The following is a 20,474-nucleotide window of genomic DNA, read 5'->3' on the forward strand; positions in this document are numbered from 1 at the left end:
TTCCTTGGCTCCTGGCCCTCTTCCATATTCAAAGCCCCGAATGACCAGTTGAATCTTTCTTGTTTTCCACCATTCTGACACTGCTTCATCTGCCTCCCTCTTCCACATGTAAGGACCCTTGTACCTTAGGGCCACCAGATGTTGCAAAATAATCTCTTTATTTTAAGTTTAGCTTGTTAGCAACCTTAGTCCCATCTGCTACCTTAATTCACCTTTGCCATGTATTTACAGGTTGCAAAGATTAGGTGTCATCATCCTGAGAAACCATTAGTCTGCCCGCCAAAGGTATTAAGTGATGTCAGAACTTCAGGATATCTCTGTAGCAATGATTGGCAAATCTGATCCATGGGTTGACCACTTGTTTCTGCAAAAATAAAGTTTTATTGGAATATGGCCACATGCATTTGTTTATGTGTTATCTGTGGTTGCTTTTAGGCTTTACATCTCAGAGTTGAATATTTTCAACAAAGCCCATATGGCCCAGAAGCCCAAAATAATTCATACTTGGCCCTTTTAAAAAAGTTTACTGACTTTCGCCTGATAGCACTCCATGTATCTCTGATGCTGACGATAGCTCTATAGAACATCACTAGGGACCCTGTGGATAGCTTTACCATGTTTTTCACACCCTCACCAGACACACACATACTTTAAAAAATCCTGGCAGGGCTCTGCCTGCTATTCCTCTTCTACCCTGCCACAAAACTACTGAACCCCAGCAGTAACTCCAAGCACTATAGTGTGTTGTCTCTTAACTTTGATACATGCTATTCTTACGGCTTAGATTGCATTTACCTTCTTTTTCTGTCTCCTGCCAAGCAGCTACTATTCATCTTTTAAAACCCTGCCAAGGCATGACTTCCTCTTGGAAACCTTCCCCAGCACCTCTACCCAAGGAGAAGTAATTACTCCTATTCTCAAACAGTTTTTCTGAACTGTAAGTACCTCAATGGCAATGATTGCTGTACCTACCCTTCTCCATATTCCATGTGCCTAGCATAGGGACTGACATGTGCTATGTATCCCATAAATGTCAGTCTAATTGAATGGTACTTTAAATATTGCCATTCAGAGATGAGGCACAGTTTAGTGACAACAGTAGGGTCGGTGAAATTTTAAAATTCACCTCTGCTGTTGTGTGGAGGCTGGATGATTTGGACATGTCAGTTCCCTTCTCTGGCCTCAGTCCTATCACCTATGAACCAGATGTCAAGTTACATATGGTTGGTCTCCAAGGCCCATCTCAGCTTTGGTCCTTTCCATCATGCAGGAACTGGCCTGGTTCCTTGCAGATGCTGAGAGAGAAATCTCTTGTGTTAGGCTTCTGTCCTACAGAGCTGGAAAGCATGCAAGACATATATCACTCATTGCTTTGCTTTGGCTTTGTGAAAACTGGGGACTGAGGAGTGGGGAAGAGGACACTGGAGGAGAGAAAGGAGTTGGTGAGGTAAACTGGGGGAATCTGTATTTGTTATTGACCTTTCTCCAGGAGTCAGTCAGAAGACAGATACCTGTCCTGGAGGGTCATGGCTACATAGTGTGTGTTCAGCATCCCCAGCCTGTAATCCTTGTAATAGTCCATGCCTGGAGCTTTGTCCACTTCCTTGAGTTCTACCCCAAATCCTTGTACCCACAGGAACATACCAAACTCAGTGCAATCCCCTCCTCCTTGAATTCCCCCATGTCTGTCTGTACTTCTCCTCTTATGTCCCACTCCAAGGCTAGAAACTTTGGTAACAATTTTGGACACCCTCTTGTCTTAGTCCTCTATATACCATCTTTTATAAAGATATATTTTTTCCTTTTAGCATTACTTAGCACTTAACTCTTTTCTTTCATCCTGTTGTTACCAACTATTCGAGCCTGCACTATTTTTAACTTAGGTCCCTAAGTAAGGTCTCCAGGGGTCCCCAACTCTACTGCTGCCCATTGAGAGCCGTCTTACATACTCCTGCTGATCTCATTGTCCTAAATTCCCTTTTTGCTCAAGTCTCACGCCTGTTCATGAACCTCCAATAGCTCCTTATTAATTCTGCAAGTCCAGAGTCCTCCACCTCCCTTCCTATTTTGGACTCATTCTCTCTAACCATTTTTCTTCAACATGCTCTGTTCAGTAAGATTTATCTCCTTTGCATTTTCTTTTGGACTCCATGTCTTTCCTCTTATGATTACCTTTACCTGACTTTTAATTCAATTAAGTTCAGTGCACCTGCACAAATGTTTACTAAGCACCTGCTGTGTTCGAAGCACAAGCACACCTTCGCTGCTCCCAGTCCTTCTCTGATGATTTAATCCGGAGCCCCAGTGGGCCCTGGCCATTTCCATTCCATGTCTGTGTATTTCCGCTCCCTCCTGAACCACACATTCCTTGAGGACAGCACCAGCTATGTCTTTCACTTCTTTGTAGCCACTGCCTCCCCACTGGGTCCTGCTATTAAGCCCTGACACCCAGGCCACTTTTCCAGGCTCATTCTCCATTTCCTTTTCCACCTGTTCTGTCGTCATCCATACATTGATGATAATGCTACAGTCTATGTCACAAAGTTGTTTTGAAGATTAGCAGTGTTTTTTTTTTCAGATGGAATCTCTCAGTTAATAGTTGCTATGACAAATATTATCTGTCTTATCCATCATTTCCATGGTTCTTCAGTTTTTGGTGCACAGGTTCTCGAGTATTTGGAGCTAGAGAAAGTAACAAAAAGGACGTTATCATTACCAGACATAGAAATTGTTCTTGACCCTAAATCTTGATTGAAACATTTCACACTCAGCACTCCCACCAAATTATAGCAGGCTATTTATTACATTTCGTTTTACCTGTTTATAAGGCAAGCATTGATTAAGTGCCTGCTGTTTACTAGGCACTGTTCAGGGCTTGCCATTGGCAATGTCAATGACCTTTTTTGAAGCTGAGTCATTCCCTGTTCCGCATCTCAGAACCAGCTCTCCCTACCTAAAAGGAAGTGTGGTGTGGGAACTGCAATTCAAGTTTTCACCAAGGGCTTGGTCAGGAGCCGTGGCCACGTAAACTCTCTCTTCTCCACCCTCTGCAGTTCTTCTCCCTGGGCTGGGGCTGCCAGCTGTCAGCTGGGGCCTTCCATCTGCTGGCTGCCTATGCTATTCAGTTTCAGAAAAATAATTTCCATTCCAAGCTACCAGTACTTGAAATTCATTCAAAGTGTAGCAGTAATTCATTCATTCAATGAATTCAATCAGTGAATGAATTCAATTCAGTGAATGTTTGCTAAATTAAAGCAATTACTCAACAAGACCGACTGAAACTCCAAATGTCTGCTGTATGTTTCTGCAGTACACTTTGTTGTACAACCTATTTTTTATTTTTTTAAAGATCAGCATTTGCCTGTTTAGTTCTATTTGAATAATACTACTTCTTATAATTTAGGGATATCTTTTAAACTAGATTATATGGCATTGTGTGATAAATGCCAGAAGAACCACTAAAATAAGACAAACAAGAACAACCTTGGCTAAGAAAACCACTTTTAAAAAATTACTATCAGAATCTAGCATCTAGGTTATGCCTGTTTTAAGACTGTTCTGAGCTGGTGTTAAGTTGGTGTATGTATGAAGCTGGCCAAAAGAGGCCAGAATTTCTGAATTCACATGCAAAACACTTACAGTCCCTGTCTGTATGTGGGTTTCAGGAAGAGATTGATTTAAGCCAATATTTTCTACCTCATCTGCACATTTATGTTGGCAGGATTTCACTGGTAAATATTGGTTTAAAGCAAACACTGAAATCTTGAATCACTTTTAAACAGACACTGCACTATACTGCATTAGACACTGCATTGGAAAGGGAGAAAGACGAGGAGGAAGCACAACTGAGAGCCACCATCTTTCAAAGGTAGAAAGACAAACTGGAGTTAAGTCAAATTCTTCAGAAGTAGAAATGCCAAGAAAACCATTGCCGAAATACAAAATTTTGTTTTTTCTAAAGTCTGGAGCTGAGTTCAGTTAAGTGACGTCGTTTACAAACCAGGGGAAATTAGGGCAGTGACGGAAGTACTGCTAAATAGGGAGAAACTGGCCCAAGGGAGCCAAGCTGGCTGTGACACACAGTGTTGGCTTCTTTCTCTGAACTTCAAACCATTCTTGTTTGCTACTGTGTCGGGTTGGGTTGCCATGAAACCTGGGGCCTAATTTTACATTTTGTTGTAGGCTAGTTGGAAGCTCTGACTCTGTCACATAAAGCAACTGCTTGTCTACCTGCAAAGGAGGCTGCAAAAAAGCATACTGTTAACTTCCTACCACTCACACACACATACACATACACACAACCCCACCCCAAAAAGAGTCACTTGGTTTTTCTAGTTCTATGCCTTCATTCACATATAATGGTTCTTACTTAACCATCCAGAACACCATAAATCACATTGAGAGCCCGCATCTCTTCCTATGTTTCTTCCACTAACACCTAAAACTCTACACTCCCTAGAAATCCACCCCTTAGACACCCCTTGGCTGCTTAGATGTTTTTAAGACTGTCTTCTAAAATCTATGATTATCTCTACATAATTAAACCCTTGCAACCCACATTTCAGGATAGAATGATAATAAGATTTCAAAGAAGCAAGGATCCTGCCGAGATGAATGGCCAGCTCTACCAAAGGCTGCCTGAAGGAAATACTGTTTTTCTTTCTTTTTTTTCCTTAAACAGTTTTTTAAAATCATCTCCCAGAAGAACCTGAAGAGCCAGAACCCCCGGGGTTGGGGGGAGGAATATTGAAAATGAAAGACTCAGACAGGTGGTTATCGCCAAACCTTGCTGAGGATGGAAGGCACCTGGAGCAATTCTACAACAAACAAATTCCCAGAGCCCACTCCAGAGGGACCACTTCAGCACATTTGGGTTTAGCCTGGGATGCAGCCTCAGGAGATGCAGGTGCAGCTCTTTCACGGAGTGATGTAATGTTAGACTATCAACTTGAGATTCAGGATGGATTAGAAACCAAGTTCCAGCACGTGACTTTGGGCAAGTTGTGTAACCTCTGTGAGCCTCTGTTTGCTAACCTATAAAATAAGAATAATAACTACTTAATGGGGCTGTTGCAAAGATTAAGTGAAGTAACATCCAAAAAGTCTCTCAGGTACTGCCTGACTTATGGTAGGTCAAAAGTAAAATGAAGCCAATACAAATGTCTCCTTGGGACCTACCCATCGAGGGCAGCCCTGAAGACATTCCCCAATGGCACAGGAGGCAGACTGCCTAATTTGAATCCTGGCTCCACTAAGTCTGTGACCTTGAGGAAGCTACTGAATTTCTCTATTTCTCATCTCTAAAAGAAAACGACCTATTATATATAATACTCAAGGAAGGAAATTATGATGAAAATTAAATTAGTTCATGCATGTAAAATTTTGAAAGCTAAAACTGGTGCTCAATAAATATTAACTCCAATCATTATCATTATTACCACCTCTTTTCAAGCAAATGTTTGAGGAGGAATGAATGTTGCCCTTGGAGTGTTCAAGTTCTGGCTATAGCCACAAGGTCTGGAACAGTGCTGTCCAATAGAAATATAATGTGAGCCCCACAGGTGGTTTGAAATTTTCTAGTAAACGTGTAAAAAGAAACATGTACGATTAGCTTTAATAATGTATTTTACTTAACTCAATATATCCAGAATATAATTTCAACATGTAATCAAAGATAAAACTTTATGGAGATATTTTACATCAGTTTTTCCCTGCAAAGTGTGTATGTTACACCTACAGCACATTTCCCATTTTAAGTGCTGGATGGCCACACATGACTAGTAACTACCATATTGGACAATGAAGAAATTCCAGATTGTGAAAGCAAGTCCCTTCACTTCGATGAGCCTCAGTGATCTCATTTGTCCAAATGAAGATCATTTTCATGGCTTTGTCTGCAGAAGGAAAGGAACAACTTGAAAGTGTTTTGTCAATTGGAAAAGACTATGTAGTAGGCTTTCAGCTCTCAGAAACACTTAACTGTCAAATGCAATGCCATTCTCATATGGTGAATTCCCAAAGTCCTGTATGATCTGAGACATCACCCAGGAGAGCATCAGGTGGAGACAATTTCCCACAGGCAAGTGAAAGATTTTAGCCAATAACGTTTCTGGAAAAAGGAAAATTTCAAGCCCTCTTCTCCTTCCCAACTACCACTTTCACTCCCAATGACAAACGCTTTTGTTTCTACTCTCCATTGATTCTTGAAATTCCTTTGACAACTTTCATTCTGCAAGATAAATTTAGGATATAAATAAACCTTCCATTCCTCTCTGCTTACATCCCAGTTTGGGGCCTCGTTGCTTCTTAACTTCAGACTTTTCCTGCAAATAATAATCTCTGATAGTGATAATTTACCAACTACCTATTCTCTGCCCCATCCTATAATTCTTAAAACTTTCTGCTATTAGAACAATAATTCATCTTCTTAGAGGCTGCGTTTTAATGTCAAGAGCACTGAAGCTGGAGTCAGAAAGCCTAGATTCAAGTTTCTAGGTTTTGCACTTACTAGTTATAGGATTTGGGGTGAGACATTTAAGAACTTCCTGAAGTTCAATCTCTTCCTCTATATAAAGAGGCGATACTACATCTCTCACAAGGTATGATGAAGAGTAAAAGAAATACATATGAAAGAGATCTATAACTGCAAAGCATTACACAACTGTAAAAGAGTATTAAAATATTCATAAACCATTTTTTATGCACCATTGTTCTGTTGAACAAATTTCAATCCCCCCCCCACTGCCTGCCAAATAGATTCCTTCAGCTAGGATAAAAAGGTATCCAGCATCTGGCCCTGACCGCCTTACCTTTGCAAATTTGTCCCACTCCACTCCCTTTCTGAAACCTAGTGTTCTGACCAAATAAGACTGTTACATTTGTTCTCCCTAAACAAGACTGAATGGTGTGACCGGTTTCCAATTTCATACTTTTATTCATGTGGTGGTACATTACCTTACCTCATTTTTTTTCATCTCTCAAAATTCCACGAATCTGCTTTACCTGGCCTCCAAATCTCCTCTGATCCCCTTTTCCTTTATCCATTTGTGCTATCTACTCTAAACTGTACTTATATCTTTCATATGGCAGCCGTCAAAATCTATTGGGATTGTAGTGTGGCTTAGTGCAGAGAGACCTACAGTAAAGTGCCTGAATATAGCTACTTGGGGAAGACATAAGTAACAAAGTCTGAATGTGATTTTGCAGAAATCCACTTAATAATAGAATGTCTCCCATATTAAAACTAGTTGCCCTAGAAATCTAATCAAGATATGAATGCAAAAAAATACAGAGCTCATTAATCATGACAACATTAAATATATCAGCAAAAAAATGTGGTTTCTTTGGAGACTACTAAAAAAAGGACAAGGAACAAGCACTCCTGACATTGCTTATTAAATACTGTTCAGTGACAAAGGTTGCATTCCTTTTGGTCATCACTATTCCATCTATTGATATATTGGGCAAGTCAGCAGTTCAAATATTTTTTAGCTCATACTAATGTCATATTGCATAAAAGACCAGCAAAATAGATGTGGTCCCTGCTTTCAAGAAGGTTACCACCTACTGGGGGAGATAAAATGAAAGAAAATACTTTCAGTGGAATGTGGTCAGTCGAAGATAGAGACCTGCACATAGAGTTGTGGGAGCTTAATCCAACCTTAAAGGAAGGGAGCTTAATCCAACCTCACAGTATTTAGGAACCTTTGTAGAGGGCATGACTCTAGGTGTAGTCCTAAAAGATGACTAAGTGTTAGCTAGGTGAGCAAAGTTGGGAAAGCAGATGGAAATATTTAAGCAGAGACAACTGCAGTCTACCTTAGTAGTGGAGCTGAATACAGCAGGCTTGAGAAAAGCAGTCACGTCAATGATCCAGCTACTCTTCTGCTCTGATTTCATGCTTACCAAGCAATGTGCTGGTTAGAATTTAGTCTCCCAGGTCAAGGAGCATGTATTGACTAGCAAATATGCGCAATTTCCAATAAATTATTGTTCTCTATAAATTGGGCTCTGACTTTTCTTTGTGATCTTGTGAGTTGGCTCAATATAAATGGAAAAAAGTCACACCACACTGACAAAAATCACATTCTGGACCTGAAAGTTGAGGTGACTGGGAGTTTGGTCACGTCCGTATTTGGTCATTATCCAAATACTGTAATCCTAGAGGCCATATAATTTAAATCCATGAGTATCTCAAGTAGATTTACCTGTCTGCATCTCCATTGCCACTCCATAATTCTAGCAACCATCATCTCCTGGTTAGGTTACTGCGATAACATGAATAATAATGCTACTGGCTACTGACATGAATACTTAACAGGTACTAAGTGCTTGATACGAATAACTTTATTTCAGTCTCATAACAACCTCTTGGGGAAGATATGCAAGGTCTGTCTAGAAGGCATTTAGCCATGTAATATGAAAAATAGAGTCATTTACTGAAGAAGATAAAAGATACAAGAAACACTGTACATAGGGCAATGATGCCTCAGTCTCCTCGGCACCTCACACAGTTCTCCCAGTCACCATCACCTGCCCATTGTATTATCCTGAATCTCATCAGTGGTCTGGAATCTCTTTCCTTTCAAAGGTGATTTTAATTTTGGGAAAATCCAGGTCACAGGTCACCAAATCTGGGCTGTAGGGCACTGAATCACCTGGGTGATTTGTTGCTTCACAAAAAAACTCTGCATGAGATGTGACGCATGAGCTGGCATGTTGCTGTGATGAAACTGCTGATCACTAGTTGCCCATAGCTGTATCCTTCTGAATCATGTCAACAGCTTCCATGGAGAAATGTTTAGGCTTAACCCAAACTGATGCAGATTCATTGCTCTACAATGGCCACACAGTACACGTGCTCACTCAATGGCATCTACCACCTCTACTGACTAGTTCTACATCATTGTTCACACATGTACATTCCAGTCCACTCTTCTTGGCTGCCAGGTTACACTGATATCGTGCAAACCATTCTTGTTATATTAACAATGGCTGGACTTTACCCAGACAGACACAGGGTTATATATAACCCTACTTTAGAGATGGGGAAATTAAGATTTAATTAGAGAAATTAAGTAACTTGCCCAGGTTCACACTGTTAATAAAATAAATGTCAAAGTCAGAGATCAAAATGATATATGTCTTCCTCCAGATGCTAAACTTTGCAATACTATTTAGTTAGCCACCTTGCATACATCCATTCATTTGTGCCTTCAAATTCATTCTCCAAATTGCAAATGGAATGATCTTTTTAAAATGCAACTTTTACTTGGCCATTCCTTTGATAAGGCTCAAAAAATTTTCCCATTGTTTCCAAGATGAAATCCAAGTTTCTTTCCATGGCCTTCCACAGCTGTGTATAAGCTGATTGAACTTCTTGTATGTCTTTTTCTGTCTGTGTTCCAACCACATGGACTGCTTGCTCTCTGTTCATTGAGCACATCCTGATGTTCCTCCACATAAAATGCTTTTCTTTCTCTTTATACGTAATTCTTATTCCTTCAAATGTTATAATTTTCCAAGATAGGCCTTCTTTGAACTCTATTATATTCCCACTTCTCAGGCTTTCAAGTCCCCTGCCTCTTGTGAATAATTAAGTCCCTTGAGCACCCTTTCACGTGGATGGTACATGTTGTTAACTGGACGAGTTCAGATGCTCATTAGTAAGTAAACGCCAAAGTCAGAGTCCTTCTGAAGAGTAGGTTTTGTTTCTGGTAAGAACATTGAAAAAGTGGGAAGTGGAGCAAGAGGAAAGAGGGCTGTGAGGCTGGCACGTAAAGGACATAGTCCTGCCTGTATAAGCCTGCCTGGGGGAAAAAGAGAGGAACTTGGACCATTCGTTCATAACAGGCCTCATGGATCTACAAAAAAGATCATGAAATTTAAAGAGCTTAGGTTCTCTTCTCCCTCCTCCCTTCCTTTGCTCTCTCTCAGTTTCAATCTCTCATCTCTCTTCTCCTTCCCTTCTTTTCCCTTATTTCCCCTCCCTTTCCATTCCCTCCTTCTTTCCCTCTTCTTCCTTTTTCCCCTCCTGTTCCTCCTCTTTCTTCTTCTTTCCTTCTCTCTCCCTCTCTCTCCTTTTACTCCTCATCAGATGACTTTCGGTAAATGATAAAATATATCTCCAAGTTTCAATTTTCTCGCATGTGTAATGGAATATGTATGTCATAACAATAATAATTTCTGTCTCATGGGGTTTCTTTTTCAAGGAAAAAATGAGATCTGCAAGTGAAAGTGCTTGGTGAACTGTCAAGTTATATATACAAAAGCTGGTTATGATTGGAATCTTTTTTTAAAACTTGTAGTCTTACAGGAGTTTGCTAGGAATATTGGCATCAAAATGACCTACTTTTCACTGTTATTTCCCTTGAGGACAGTGAACCTCTTCTGTGAATCCACCCAGACTGAAATCTCTGTCATATGCAATTGCAAAGTTTCATATTTATAAAGTCACATTAACAAACTTCCGCCTAAAGAAAGGCCACATGGGGCTTACAGACTTCCTTCAGAAGAATTGTGTTACATGGTATGTGTTTTATCCAGTTCCTGTGATTTGTTCTAAGAATATTTTACTAAAGGTTAAAACCATGTGGTTTTTAAAATGTGGCGCTGTAACATGGGTGCATTTTATTTACTGAATATTCATCAAAAAACTTTATCTTTGGACTTAATAACTTAAAAGGAAAAGTTATTGCTAACAATAAGGGGAAAAATCATAACCAAGACCACTAAATAAATGGGGCAATAGCTCCAACCTAACATCTTTTTTGAAAGAGGCTGATTTATATATATATGAAAATGTTTGACATATTAATGAAAAACTTACTGCACTAGGAGGAGGAACAGAGGAATGAAATAAGCATTCTATCTTCACCACAGGCAGAGTATAGTGAGGACATCTGCAAGGCTAGAAACTCATGGATAAAGGTAGAGTCACAAGCTAAGTGTAGAGAGTCCAACTAATACACACTTCCCATCTCCAAGGATCAGAAGAATGGTTTTTTAGTTTTTCCTGTCAAGGACTCCTTTATTATTATTTCCCCCATGGAGCCCTTGCTTTGAAAAATTTTGTCTATGAAAACAAAAACTGTACATAAAGGTGATAATTAATCTACCAAATTAAAAGTTTAAGTTATTTTATGTTGTTTCAGTTATGTAATGGTGTTCACAAACAAAGAGCTGGAAAAGGTCTTGTTGGGATACTTTCCTTTCAATGTCAAGGGTTAGCTTTATTTTCAGGTTAAAGGTGCAGGTTTTGCTGTGACTCGTGTTCTGTGGCCCTGCTTTTATGAAGCACTCCCAGTCATTCTAGGGATAGCTTCAGGTTGGGTTGCACCCACATGCATGTGCCACCAGGCCCTTGCATATGGTGGTTGTGTCATTCGGGTACTGATCAAAGGTACCTAGCCAGTTGAGGGGAGCTTAAATTCAGCCCATGCATCACTTTGCATGATCTCTTCCCAAGCTGTCTGCCAAGAGAAGCACATTTCTCTAATTTCACAAGGGCACGCACAGTATGAGCTTGGGGTTGTGGGGGAGGGGCAGGAGAGGGGAGGAAATGAGTAAGGCACCCAGCTTCACACATTGACCGTTCTGGAGAATAGCGAAGGAGATTCCCATATAATCATTCAGGGTGATAGACCATACCCTCCTGATGTTTCCTGTCCATTGCTGCAACCCACCACCCAGCAGCAGACTTGGCACATAGTAGACACTCAAAGTATTTTTGTGGAATGAATGAATGAACAAATAGCTTTCTTATACAATTCTCCATAGCTGAAGTTCCCTTGATCTGGTGTGTCAGTCAGGATTTGATGAAGGCAGAATGATATACCAGGCCAGATCTATACTTTAGAAGAAAAAACCAATAAACTCTAACCAAGAGGCAGTTTCTTATCTGAGGTCATGCAGCGGGAGGGACACTAGCATGGCCACATGCTGTCCTCCTACGCACAAGAGCAAAACTCCGCCCAACTCAGCTAACAGATATGTGGCAATCTACCTTTGGGAAAAGTGACCAGAACCAGAAAGAGAGAGAGAACTGGGGGCATGAAAAAGTGCCTGACATATGCCAGCCACTGTGCCAAGCTGGCATGCATTAATTCACTGAATTCTCAGAGCTAGTTTATGCTGTCTTTCTCTTCTACAGGTAAAGAAATGGAGGCACAGTCAGGCTGCTTACCTTGTCTAAGATCACACTGCTAGTAAAGAAAAATCAGAATTTATAAACAGCTGGGTCAGACTCCAACATGTTCCAGTGAAATTTTGAGTTATTAGATGCTTCCTGGCCTATGTAATATCAAAACCAATGTCTTGCATTGGTGGTTCAGTGGTAGAGTTCTCATGGGCCAATGTCTTTCGGGGGTTGTTTTTCAGCTATGTGAGAATTACTTAAATTCTGTTGATACCCATTGCTATAGTTCAACAAAAGAAAAACAATGTGTTTTTAGAAATCTTTTGCTTTGTTTTTTTTAAACTGGGCTTTTCCTAGATGGTACTATCTGTTGAAAGCCTACCCAGAAAATCAGACATAGAAAAGTGCACTAATCACAAGTGTACAAGTCAGTGAATATTCATACAGTGAACACATCCACTTAACCAGTACCCAGACCCAGTAATAGATCATCGCCAAACCCATACGAGGCCCCCTGAAATTCCTTCCCAATCACTAACCACTATTTTAATTTCTAATATAGTAGATTATTTTTAACTTTCTATAATAGAATCATATTTTTGCACTCTTTAATATCTGGCTTCTTTTTCTTGACATTTATGCTTATGAGATTCATCTCTGTTGTTGCCCATGGCAGTTGTTCTGATTGATTTAACCACCACACAGCCTTGGAAATAGCTACCACCTTCTTTAGTCAGAAGAGTCTGATTATGTGTAGCAAACAAACAAAAGATTATTTACATTTTTTTCTATGCACTATTTTTGGTTAGAAAATAGGGAAAACTTAACAGATATGTTTCTGGTATATACAGAGCTATGTTAAAATTACATTCAGAATAACCCCTTATATCAAGAATCTAAAATAGTCCAACTTGAGAAGCTAAGAGTAAAAGGATAGTTACCATGGGTTGGGGGAGAGGGGACTGGGAAAGAATTAGTTAAAGCGTACATAGTTTCACTTACATAAGGCAAAAAAGTCCTAGAGATCTACTATACAGTGTAGTGCATATAAGTAAAATTTTGTTTAAAGGGCAGATCTCATGTTAAATATTGTTATCACACACACACACACACACACACACACACACTCACTCTCAAACAAAAGAGGGAAAAAGGAAACTTTTAGGGCACCTGAGGTCTGTTAGCAGCTGGAGCACTGACTTCATAACTGCTGAAATCTGTTTCCATGTTTTCAAACTAGGAGCAGTGACCGATTTGTGTCCAGGCCGAGATTTCCCATTACCCTTTCCTGTCACCCTTCTCCGGAGCTCTCCTTCTCAACATTTCTGCTAACACACATTTCTGCTGGATTTGCATTAAAAAAGAAACTGGGGAAATTGGAATATAACCAAAGTATTAGCTGAAATGCAAAATTATTAAAACAGGAGAGGGGAGATCGTTAATATAAAGGATATTACTTGACAGTTTGCATAGTGTGATCTCATTGTCATTGTACACCTCCATATGCACACACGAGCGTCCATACAGGAAAGGACATACACAAAGGGGCTAGCCATGGCGATCTCTGCTCAGTAAAATGTTTATCATTTCAAACCTTTGCTTCTCTATAATTTTCTAACTTTCTATAATGCACCTCTGTCCCACTAAATGCAATATTTACCAAATGTTCATAATACTTAAAATATTCAGGCTGATTTTGGGTGTATTCTCCTATTCTAACTTCCCTTGAGAAGAAGGTATTTTTTTCCTCTCATTTTACAGAAAGGAATTTAGTTTCAGCAAACTCTGCTAACTCACCTGAGGTCACCCACTAAAGCAAGATGCAGAACCAGAAACTGTCAGGTCTTCTGAGTAAATATTGCGTAGCCTCCAGAAATGACAACATTTGAGAAGGTAATTATGCAATTTTAAGTAGAAAAGACCCAAGGATGAGATCTCACTTTAAATGCAGCATTTTGGGGAGTGCATGCATTTTCAGCACTGAGCTAAATCTTCTATTTCTTAGATCAAGGTACTGTCTTGCCAGAAATCTTGCTCTAATAATTTAACTCTAACCATGGCGCACTTTTTAGCCAGTGCCTTAAGGTAAATTAAAAATAACCATACCTCTTCAGTGCCTGTCACACAGATATGTTGCAAAGATTAATGAGTAGTGTGCTTGGAGATTCTTTGAGAAAAGAGCTATACGAATGCCATGTATTATTTCCAGATTAATATTAATTACAATAAACCATCCATTCTGTCTTCCTGTTTCTCAGGGTTGAATGCAATACCTACCAGAGCTGCGGCAGGAAGAAAATCTTCCTTTGCCATTCTTGTTGGAGTGAAAGGGAAAGAGAGGAAGTGTAGAAGGGAGGCTGGCTCTCTTCCTTCTGGAAGTTTTTGACAAATAGGGTTGACCCCATGACCATACACTCTTTCATTACCTGTTCTCATCCTCTTGAGACTTGCTTCGTGGCATTAAGCATTGTTCCTTTTCAGAGCCATTTGTACGAGACAGGAAACAAGACCAGCTTCATAGGCAGGCAGCCTGTGCCGTAGTACAGGACCCCTACGCAGAAGGGTTTCACAGTTTCTGTCTTGAAACTCATAACAATTTCATCTTTGCTTTTTAAAAGATTTTGAAGTGAAGTCTGATGGGACAATGGTGTATACTCCAGTGGCTTTAGAGCCTTGGCTCATATGTAGCTCCATTTTCTGCCACTTGCCTGCATCCCTTGAATGTGTTCTCAGCTACCCTTTCCCTGACCCCTGGCACCCTGGGACTCACCCAGCATCCCTCTTTCTGCCTTCCCCCATAACCACAGCTGACATCCATTCCCAATGGGGGCCTGGGTCCAGGCTCAAAGAGTTGGACATGTGTACTTTGCAAAGTTTCAGGTAACATTTATCCATGCCCTGGACTGGCATGGTAAACAGAGGCCATCTCTTGGTGGGGGTGAGCCTCTTGTCTGCCCCTGATCCACGTATATACATATCCCAGTGCAGAGGCTGTAATACCCTTAGGTGTTATCTCTCTGTTGTGCATTGGCCCGTTGGTACTATGTCGGGGGGAGATGTGTGGCTTTCCCAGAGCCTGACCCTAGCTGGGTCACAGCACATCAGTATAGCAGCTGGAAGGTAAGAACACCCCAGTGTCTGGTAAGCAGGGTTTTCAGAGTCCTATGAGGGTCTGGACTCTCCTCAATGTACCCCCATGAGACATTAAAGACTAAATAAAAAACACCATGCCATTCATTAATTGTGACAAGTGTGCCACAATAATGTGCGATGTTAACAATAGGGACACCTGGATGTGGATATGTGGGAACACTCTACATTTGCAACTTTTCTATAAATCTAGAACTATTTTAAATAAAAAGTTTAAGAAAAAAATAACACCATGACAGGTCAAGATAGAAACTCTAGAAGAAAAGAAAAAGCTTTATACTTTACTACTTTTAACAGCACTTCTTCCTGCTTTTGAACAAGGGGCCCTGCATTTTCATTTTGTACTGGGCCCCGTAAATTCTGTAGCTGATCCTGTCTATGAAAACCCTTGTTGACTATGCACTTCTTCTTTCTTCCTTCCCATTTCTCCTCACCCCCAAAAGCCAGGCCTTTGGGTTATTTTGATTGCCATGACTAATTATACTCCTGTATATCAATCACCTACTAAGAACTGGCTACCATGCTGACACTTTATATATTTTATTTCATTTAATCCCTTTATAACCTTATGAGATAAGTAATTGTATCCTTATTTTGAGATGTAGGAAATTGAGGTCCAGTGTTGCACAGCAATTAATAGAAGAGAAAATGAAAATATGTGAGTCTCACTCCAAAGCCAGTGCTCTTTCCACAGGGCTGCAGTTGTTCCATTCAGCCTCTAGGTGCCTATGTACTTGCAGGCTGTTTGGTCAAGCACTTTGATTTCCATTCCTCCCAATATTTACTGAGTATCTGCTATAGATACCAAACTGTGGATCTGGTGCTGGTGCTACAAAGCTACAACGTGAAGGTCAGGCTGAGCAGCACTGGTCCTTTCTTTGGGCTGTACCCATGGTCAGCAGGGATTCGATGCCCCCATACTTAGCCGCTCTGAGGTCTGTGTCTCTTGTCTTAGTTACTGTGATAAGATGGCTCTAAAATGGAATACAAAAAGAGTCTTGAGTATTTATTTAGTATCTGGGAAGGAACAAATCCTCATTAACATCAAAATGTAATAATTTCACTTAAAAATATTTTGGACCTGTGAACCAAACAACCGTGGTTCAATTCCCAGTCAGGGCACATGCCTGGGTTGCAGGCCAGTTCCCAGCAGGGGATGCAGGAGAAGCAACCACACATTGATATTTCTCTCCCTCTCTCCTTCCCTTCCCCTCTAAAGATGAATAAATAAAATCTTAAAAAATATATTGTGGCTGGCCAGAATAAGAGAGGGCAGTGGAATAAGGTCCTGTCACATTTCAGTATTGTACCAGCTCTAGGAGCACATATGCACTTGTTCTGTGTAGTAGACCAATGATTTTTCATCTCAGGGCACACAGAAACTAATTACTAAAATCCTGTGACACGCCAAAAAATATATATTTGGCCAAACTGACAAAAATTAGGTATAATTCTGATTCTTTCACACCAGACAGTTATTGTTGTGTTGGCTATTGTCATTTTTTAAAAAAATTTGACCACCTATGAGAAAAGAGGTCAGTGCCCCTGACAAGTCCGGTATTGTGTGTTTTATAAATTCTTGCGCCACACCATTGTGCCTCTTGGAGCACGCAGGTTGCAAATTGCTGCAATAGACAGTGAATGAGCTGTGGTGGCAGCACTTAATTGGATCTTTGAAAAGACCTGTTCATTCCTCAGTGCTTCTGCTGCTACAGTTACTGTATTCCCTTTGTCAAATGTGAGTGGGAAAATGTGATCTTCTTTTTCCTCTTAGTGCAGGAAAAATGTGATATATCATCTTATAGTCATTTCGCGTTATCAGCTGATTCAAAAGGCTCTGAGCAAATTGCTCACTCCCCCCCCCCATCCTGCTGAATGGTCAGTCTTAGCCACTGAGAACCATGAGTTGTGATGTGGAAGACACTAAGGTAGTAAAGCCCAGGTAGCTGGGACGTGGTTGGACTTTTTTAAAAATATTTTTTATTTTATAAGAGGCCTGGAATGAGAATGGGTGGGTTCTGTCACTTCAGAAAAAGCTTTCTTGGAAGAAGTACTCAGAGGAAGGAAACAAGATCGGGGATGTTTTGGACACACTGGAGTGAGTGAGGAGATGCTTCTTGTTGAAGCAGCCTTGCAAAATTGAGAAGGAAGAAAGGAGAGATGAGAATGCAAGTCTGGCTTGAAATGAGTTTTATTGAAAACACCTCAATTCTTGTCCGCACATTTTTGAGTGTGAAAAAAAATAGAGGAAGTTGCCTCCAGTGGTTTTGTGGATTTTTTAAAGTATGACATACAGGATATAGTTTTAACCCCTGTTTCTCCTGAAACGAAGGCATATTTGGGGAATAAACACAACATCTATTCGTCGAAATGCCCATCTATGAGCAAGTGATTCCAGTCACTTGCCATCTCTCTTCTGTTTATTTCCTTTCCTGCATCAAGTGTGCGTGCTGCACACATACATTTACTCAAGTAAAAAGCTATATGGTCTCCCACAAATTTCTCCATGAACATGTATTCTAGATCTGACAGGAATGTATATAGTCTTTTCTTCATGATAGAATTCCATGTAAGATTTTTAATTATACTAGTGGTGCTTATCACTCACATTCTGGAAAGGTTGGGAGATTTCACGAATGCCGTGCCCCTCAAATTCAGTCAGGTATGCAGGAAAGTCTGACTGATTTTGTTTATGGTCTGTAGCACCATGAGTTCATCTGGCATTTATAAAATCCACGGTGTTTACTAACATGGACTTCTTAAGTCAGTAACCTTAATTATTAATTTAGACTCCCAAACTTTGGGGTATGGAATGACATGTTGTGAGCACTTTAAAAAGGGCTTTTATATCCAGCTAGAACATAATCTAAAAAACCAGTTTTTTTAAGGACCACCGAGAAATAGTCCCAGAAAGTCTAGATTCCCACAGGGAACAATTCAGAACCCCCTACTTTAATCAAGATGAAAATCTGCAGCGTTCACATCTGGCTCCACCTGAAAGTCCGGTTCAGGGTTTCCCTGTGATCCTGGAAGTTGCAGAGAAGTTTTCGCTTTGTTTAGTATAACAAGAGCTGCCGGACTCCCAGGCCAATAAACCGCCAATAAACGTGTTCACATAAAACCCCAGACGGTCTCTCTTAGGCTGAAGTCTTATCACGGAGACTTCATTTTGGCCCTTGGAAGAGAGATTCAGAAGAGGGGAGGACTAGCCTATGCCTCTCTCTCCCTGGTGCGGGTCAGTGTTTGCTGAATTAAAAGTTAATCCGACAGGCACACATTCCCCGGAATGAATGACTGCCCATTGCTTTCCAATGACACTGTGAGTTCCCCACCTCCACCCCCCAATTTTCGACTGACTGTATCATTTAGAAGAACAGTAAAATGAGAAAACGCTTCCCTCACTTCTCCTCCAGACGGTAAACACTCAGAAATGACATCACGCACCCTAAAGTGCCCCGGGATGACTAAGACAGACACAGCCTGAGAAAACTCCTTGCTTCTGCCTTTAGTTTTAAGACGCATGTATGCAGATGAGCTTATAAGAGACGGTTGGTTCCCCGCCTTCTTCCTCAGAGGAAGTTTCTTGGTAGATCGCGGACACCTCATCCAGGCAGGGGGGTGTAAACTTGGCCCGGGCACCACGGCGATCACTGATTTGTTCTCCCGGTGGAGAGCACTGGAAGGAAGGAATCGGCACGCAAATAATGAAAGAGCACGGGGCCACCTTCAGTAGCGCCGGGATCAGCAGCAGCGACGGTGACTCTGCTATGGACAGCCTGCAGCCGCTCCAGCCTAACTACATGTCTGTGTGTTTGTTTGCAGAAGAATCTTATCAAAAGTTAGCAATGGAAACGCTGGAGGAATTGGACTGGTGCTTAGACCAGCTAGAGACCATACAGACCTACCGTTCTGTCAGCGAGATGGCTTCTAACAAGGTAAGAGATGACCGTTTTTATTTATGGAAGGGGGACCGCGTCGGGAGCTCTGGGCTCGCTGGGCTCCCCTGGCTTCTGCCTGGGACAGAGGTGCACCCAGAACGCGACAGGAGAATGGGTTCGTTCGTCTGCCTTGGGAGGTTCTGTCCCCCAGTGCCACACTTTGCCTGTATGTGGATACTACAGAAAAGTTTAAAATCCTCGGTGTGCTTTAACTCCCAGAAACCAAACTTCTGTCTTCTTGATGTTGTTCGGAATATGTTTGAGAGATGTCTATGAAGTGTACGAATCACTATACAAATGAGAGCCTTTTTTAAAACGATTACCAGGAAGATAAACTCTGAATGAATTTATAGGGTAAAATGTATAAAACGTGGCATTGCAATCAGGTGTTTCACCTTTTTTTATGAGAAAATACTGTGCTGTTCATATAGCAGTGGAAAGAATGGTTTGCTCTGAACTTTAATAAATTCTGAAATTCTGCTGTGGACATTCCGGGATTTTCTAACTTTTATTTTGTGATGCTGGCATGGCTAAGATTAAAAAAAAAAAAAAGAAAAGGAAAGAAACAATATACCTGGTCTCCAAAAAGGAGAGTTTTTTTCTAAAAAGTTTGCTGCTTTTCAATGTGGAATCATTCGAAACCAAGTTTCACCCATACTGCAAAGAGATGGTTGTACATACAATGCCAGACAAAACTTAGTGTGGAAGGACTGTAATTATGTGTTATTATATCATTTGTTTAATTAACATCTGGATTTGCACTCCTAATTTATGTAGTGAGAGTTGTTGCTTTCTGCTTGCATTTCTCCCTTGGAGACTGTGTGTGTGTGTACACATACCTAGACATGGAAAGCTTTAGCAGTGTACCCTCAGAGGTACAGTACACACTTTCAGAACCCCTAATCATACTAGCCTGAGGTATTGTTTTATTGCCTTATGGTTCTGGGGCTGGGAAGAGATTTTGCTCCTTACCTGCAGCCTGCTCTTTCTAGCCTTGAGGTGCAGTAGTGAATGTGGGTCCCTCCTCCTCCTTTCCTGGGGTCAAAAGTATCACCTTCCTACCAAGGCTTGCTGGCTCCTGCTCAAAGGATCTGAGTAGGGCAAAGCATTGCCTCCTTAGGAGGTCCTGGAGGAGGGGCGGGGGCACTCTTCTTACTCCTGATTTATTGCTTAATGAAAGGGCAACACATAAAAAAGTTCCTTTCTTAAATTTTGATTCAGATTCAAGTCAGAAAATAAAAGGTTTGAGG

General features: G+C 40.8%; 1 protein-coding gene across 4 annotated transcripts in view; it reads left to right on the forward strand.

Annotated features, from left to right (window-relative positions):
- The window catches only part of PDE4B (phosphodiesterase 4B), a 353,336-nt gene that overhangs the window by 294,138 nt on the left and 38,724 nt on the right, over nucleotides 1-20,474 (forward strand). Inside the window, exons 1-2 of one of the 4 annotated variants that reach the window (XM_037164892.2) lie at nucleotides 18,588-18,605; nucleotides 19,109-19,221. In XM_037164892.2, the coding sequence (XP_037020787.2) occupies nucleotides 19,132-19,221 (90 nt within the window). In that variant the 5' untranslated portion in view covers nucleotides 18,588-18,605; nucleotides 19,109-19,131. Of the gene's footprint in view, nucleotides 1-18,587; nucleotides 18,606-18,676; nucleotides 18,703-18,791; nucleotides 18,835-19,108; nucleotides 19,222-20,474 lie in introns of those variants that run through there. The other 3 variants (XM_053655504.1, XM_037164891.2, XM_037164893.2) reach the window with 3 other exon arrangements.

The sequence above is a fragment of the Artibeus jamaicensis genome, unplaced genomic scaffold (assembly GCF_021234435.1).
Source record: "Artibeus jamaicensis isolate MK-2021 breed Jamaican fruit bat unplaced genomic scaffold, CSHL_Jam_final scaffold_1019, whole genome shotgun sequence".
Classification (NCBI taxonomy): Eukaryota; Metazoa; Chordata; class Mammalia; order Chiroptera; family Phyllostomidae; genus Artibeus; species Artibeus jamaicensis.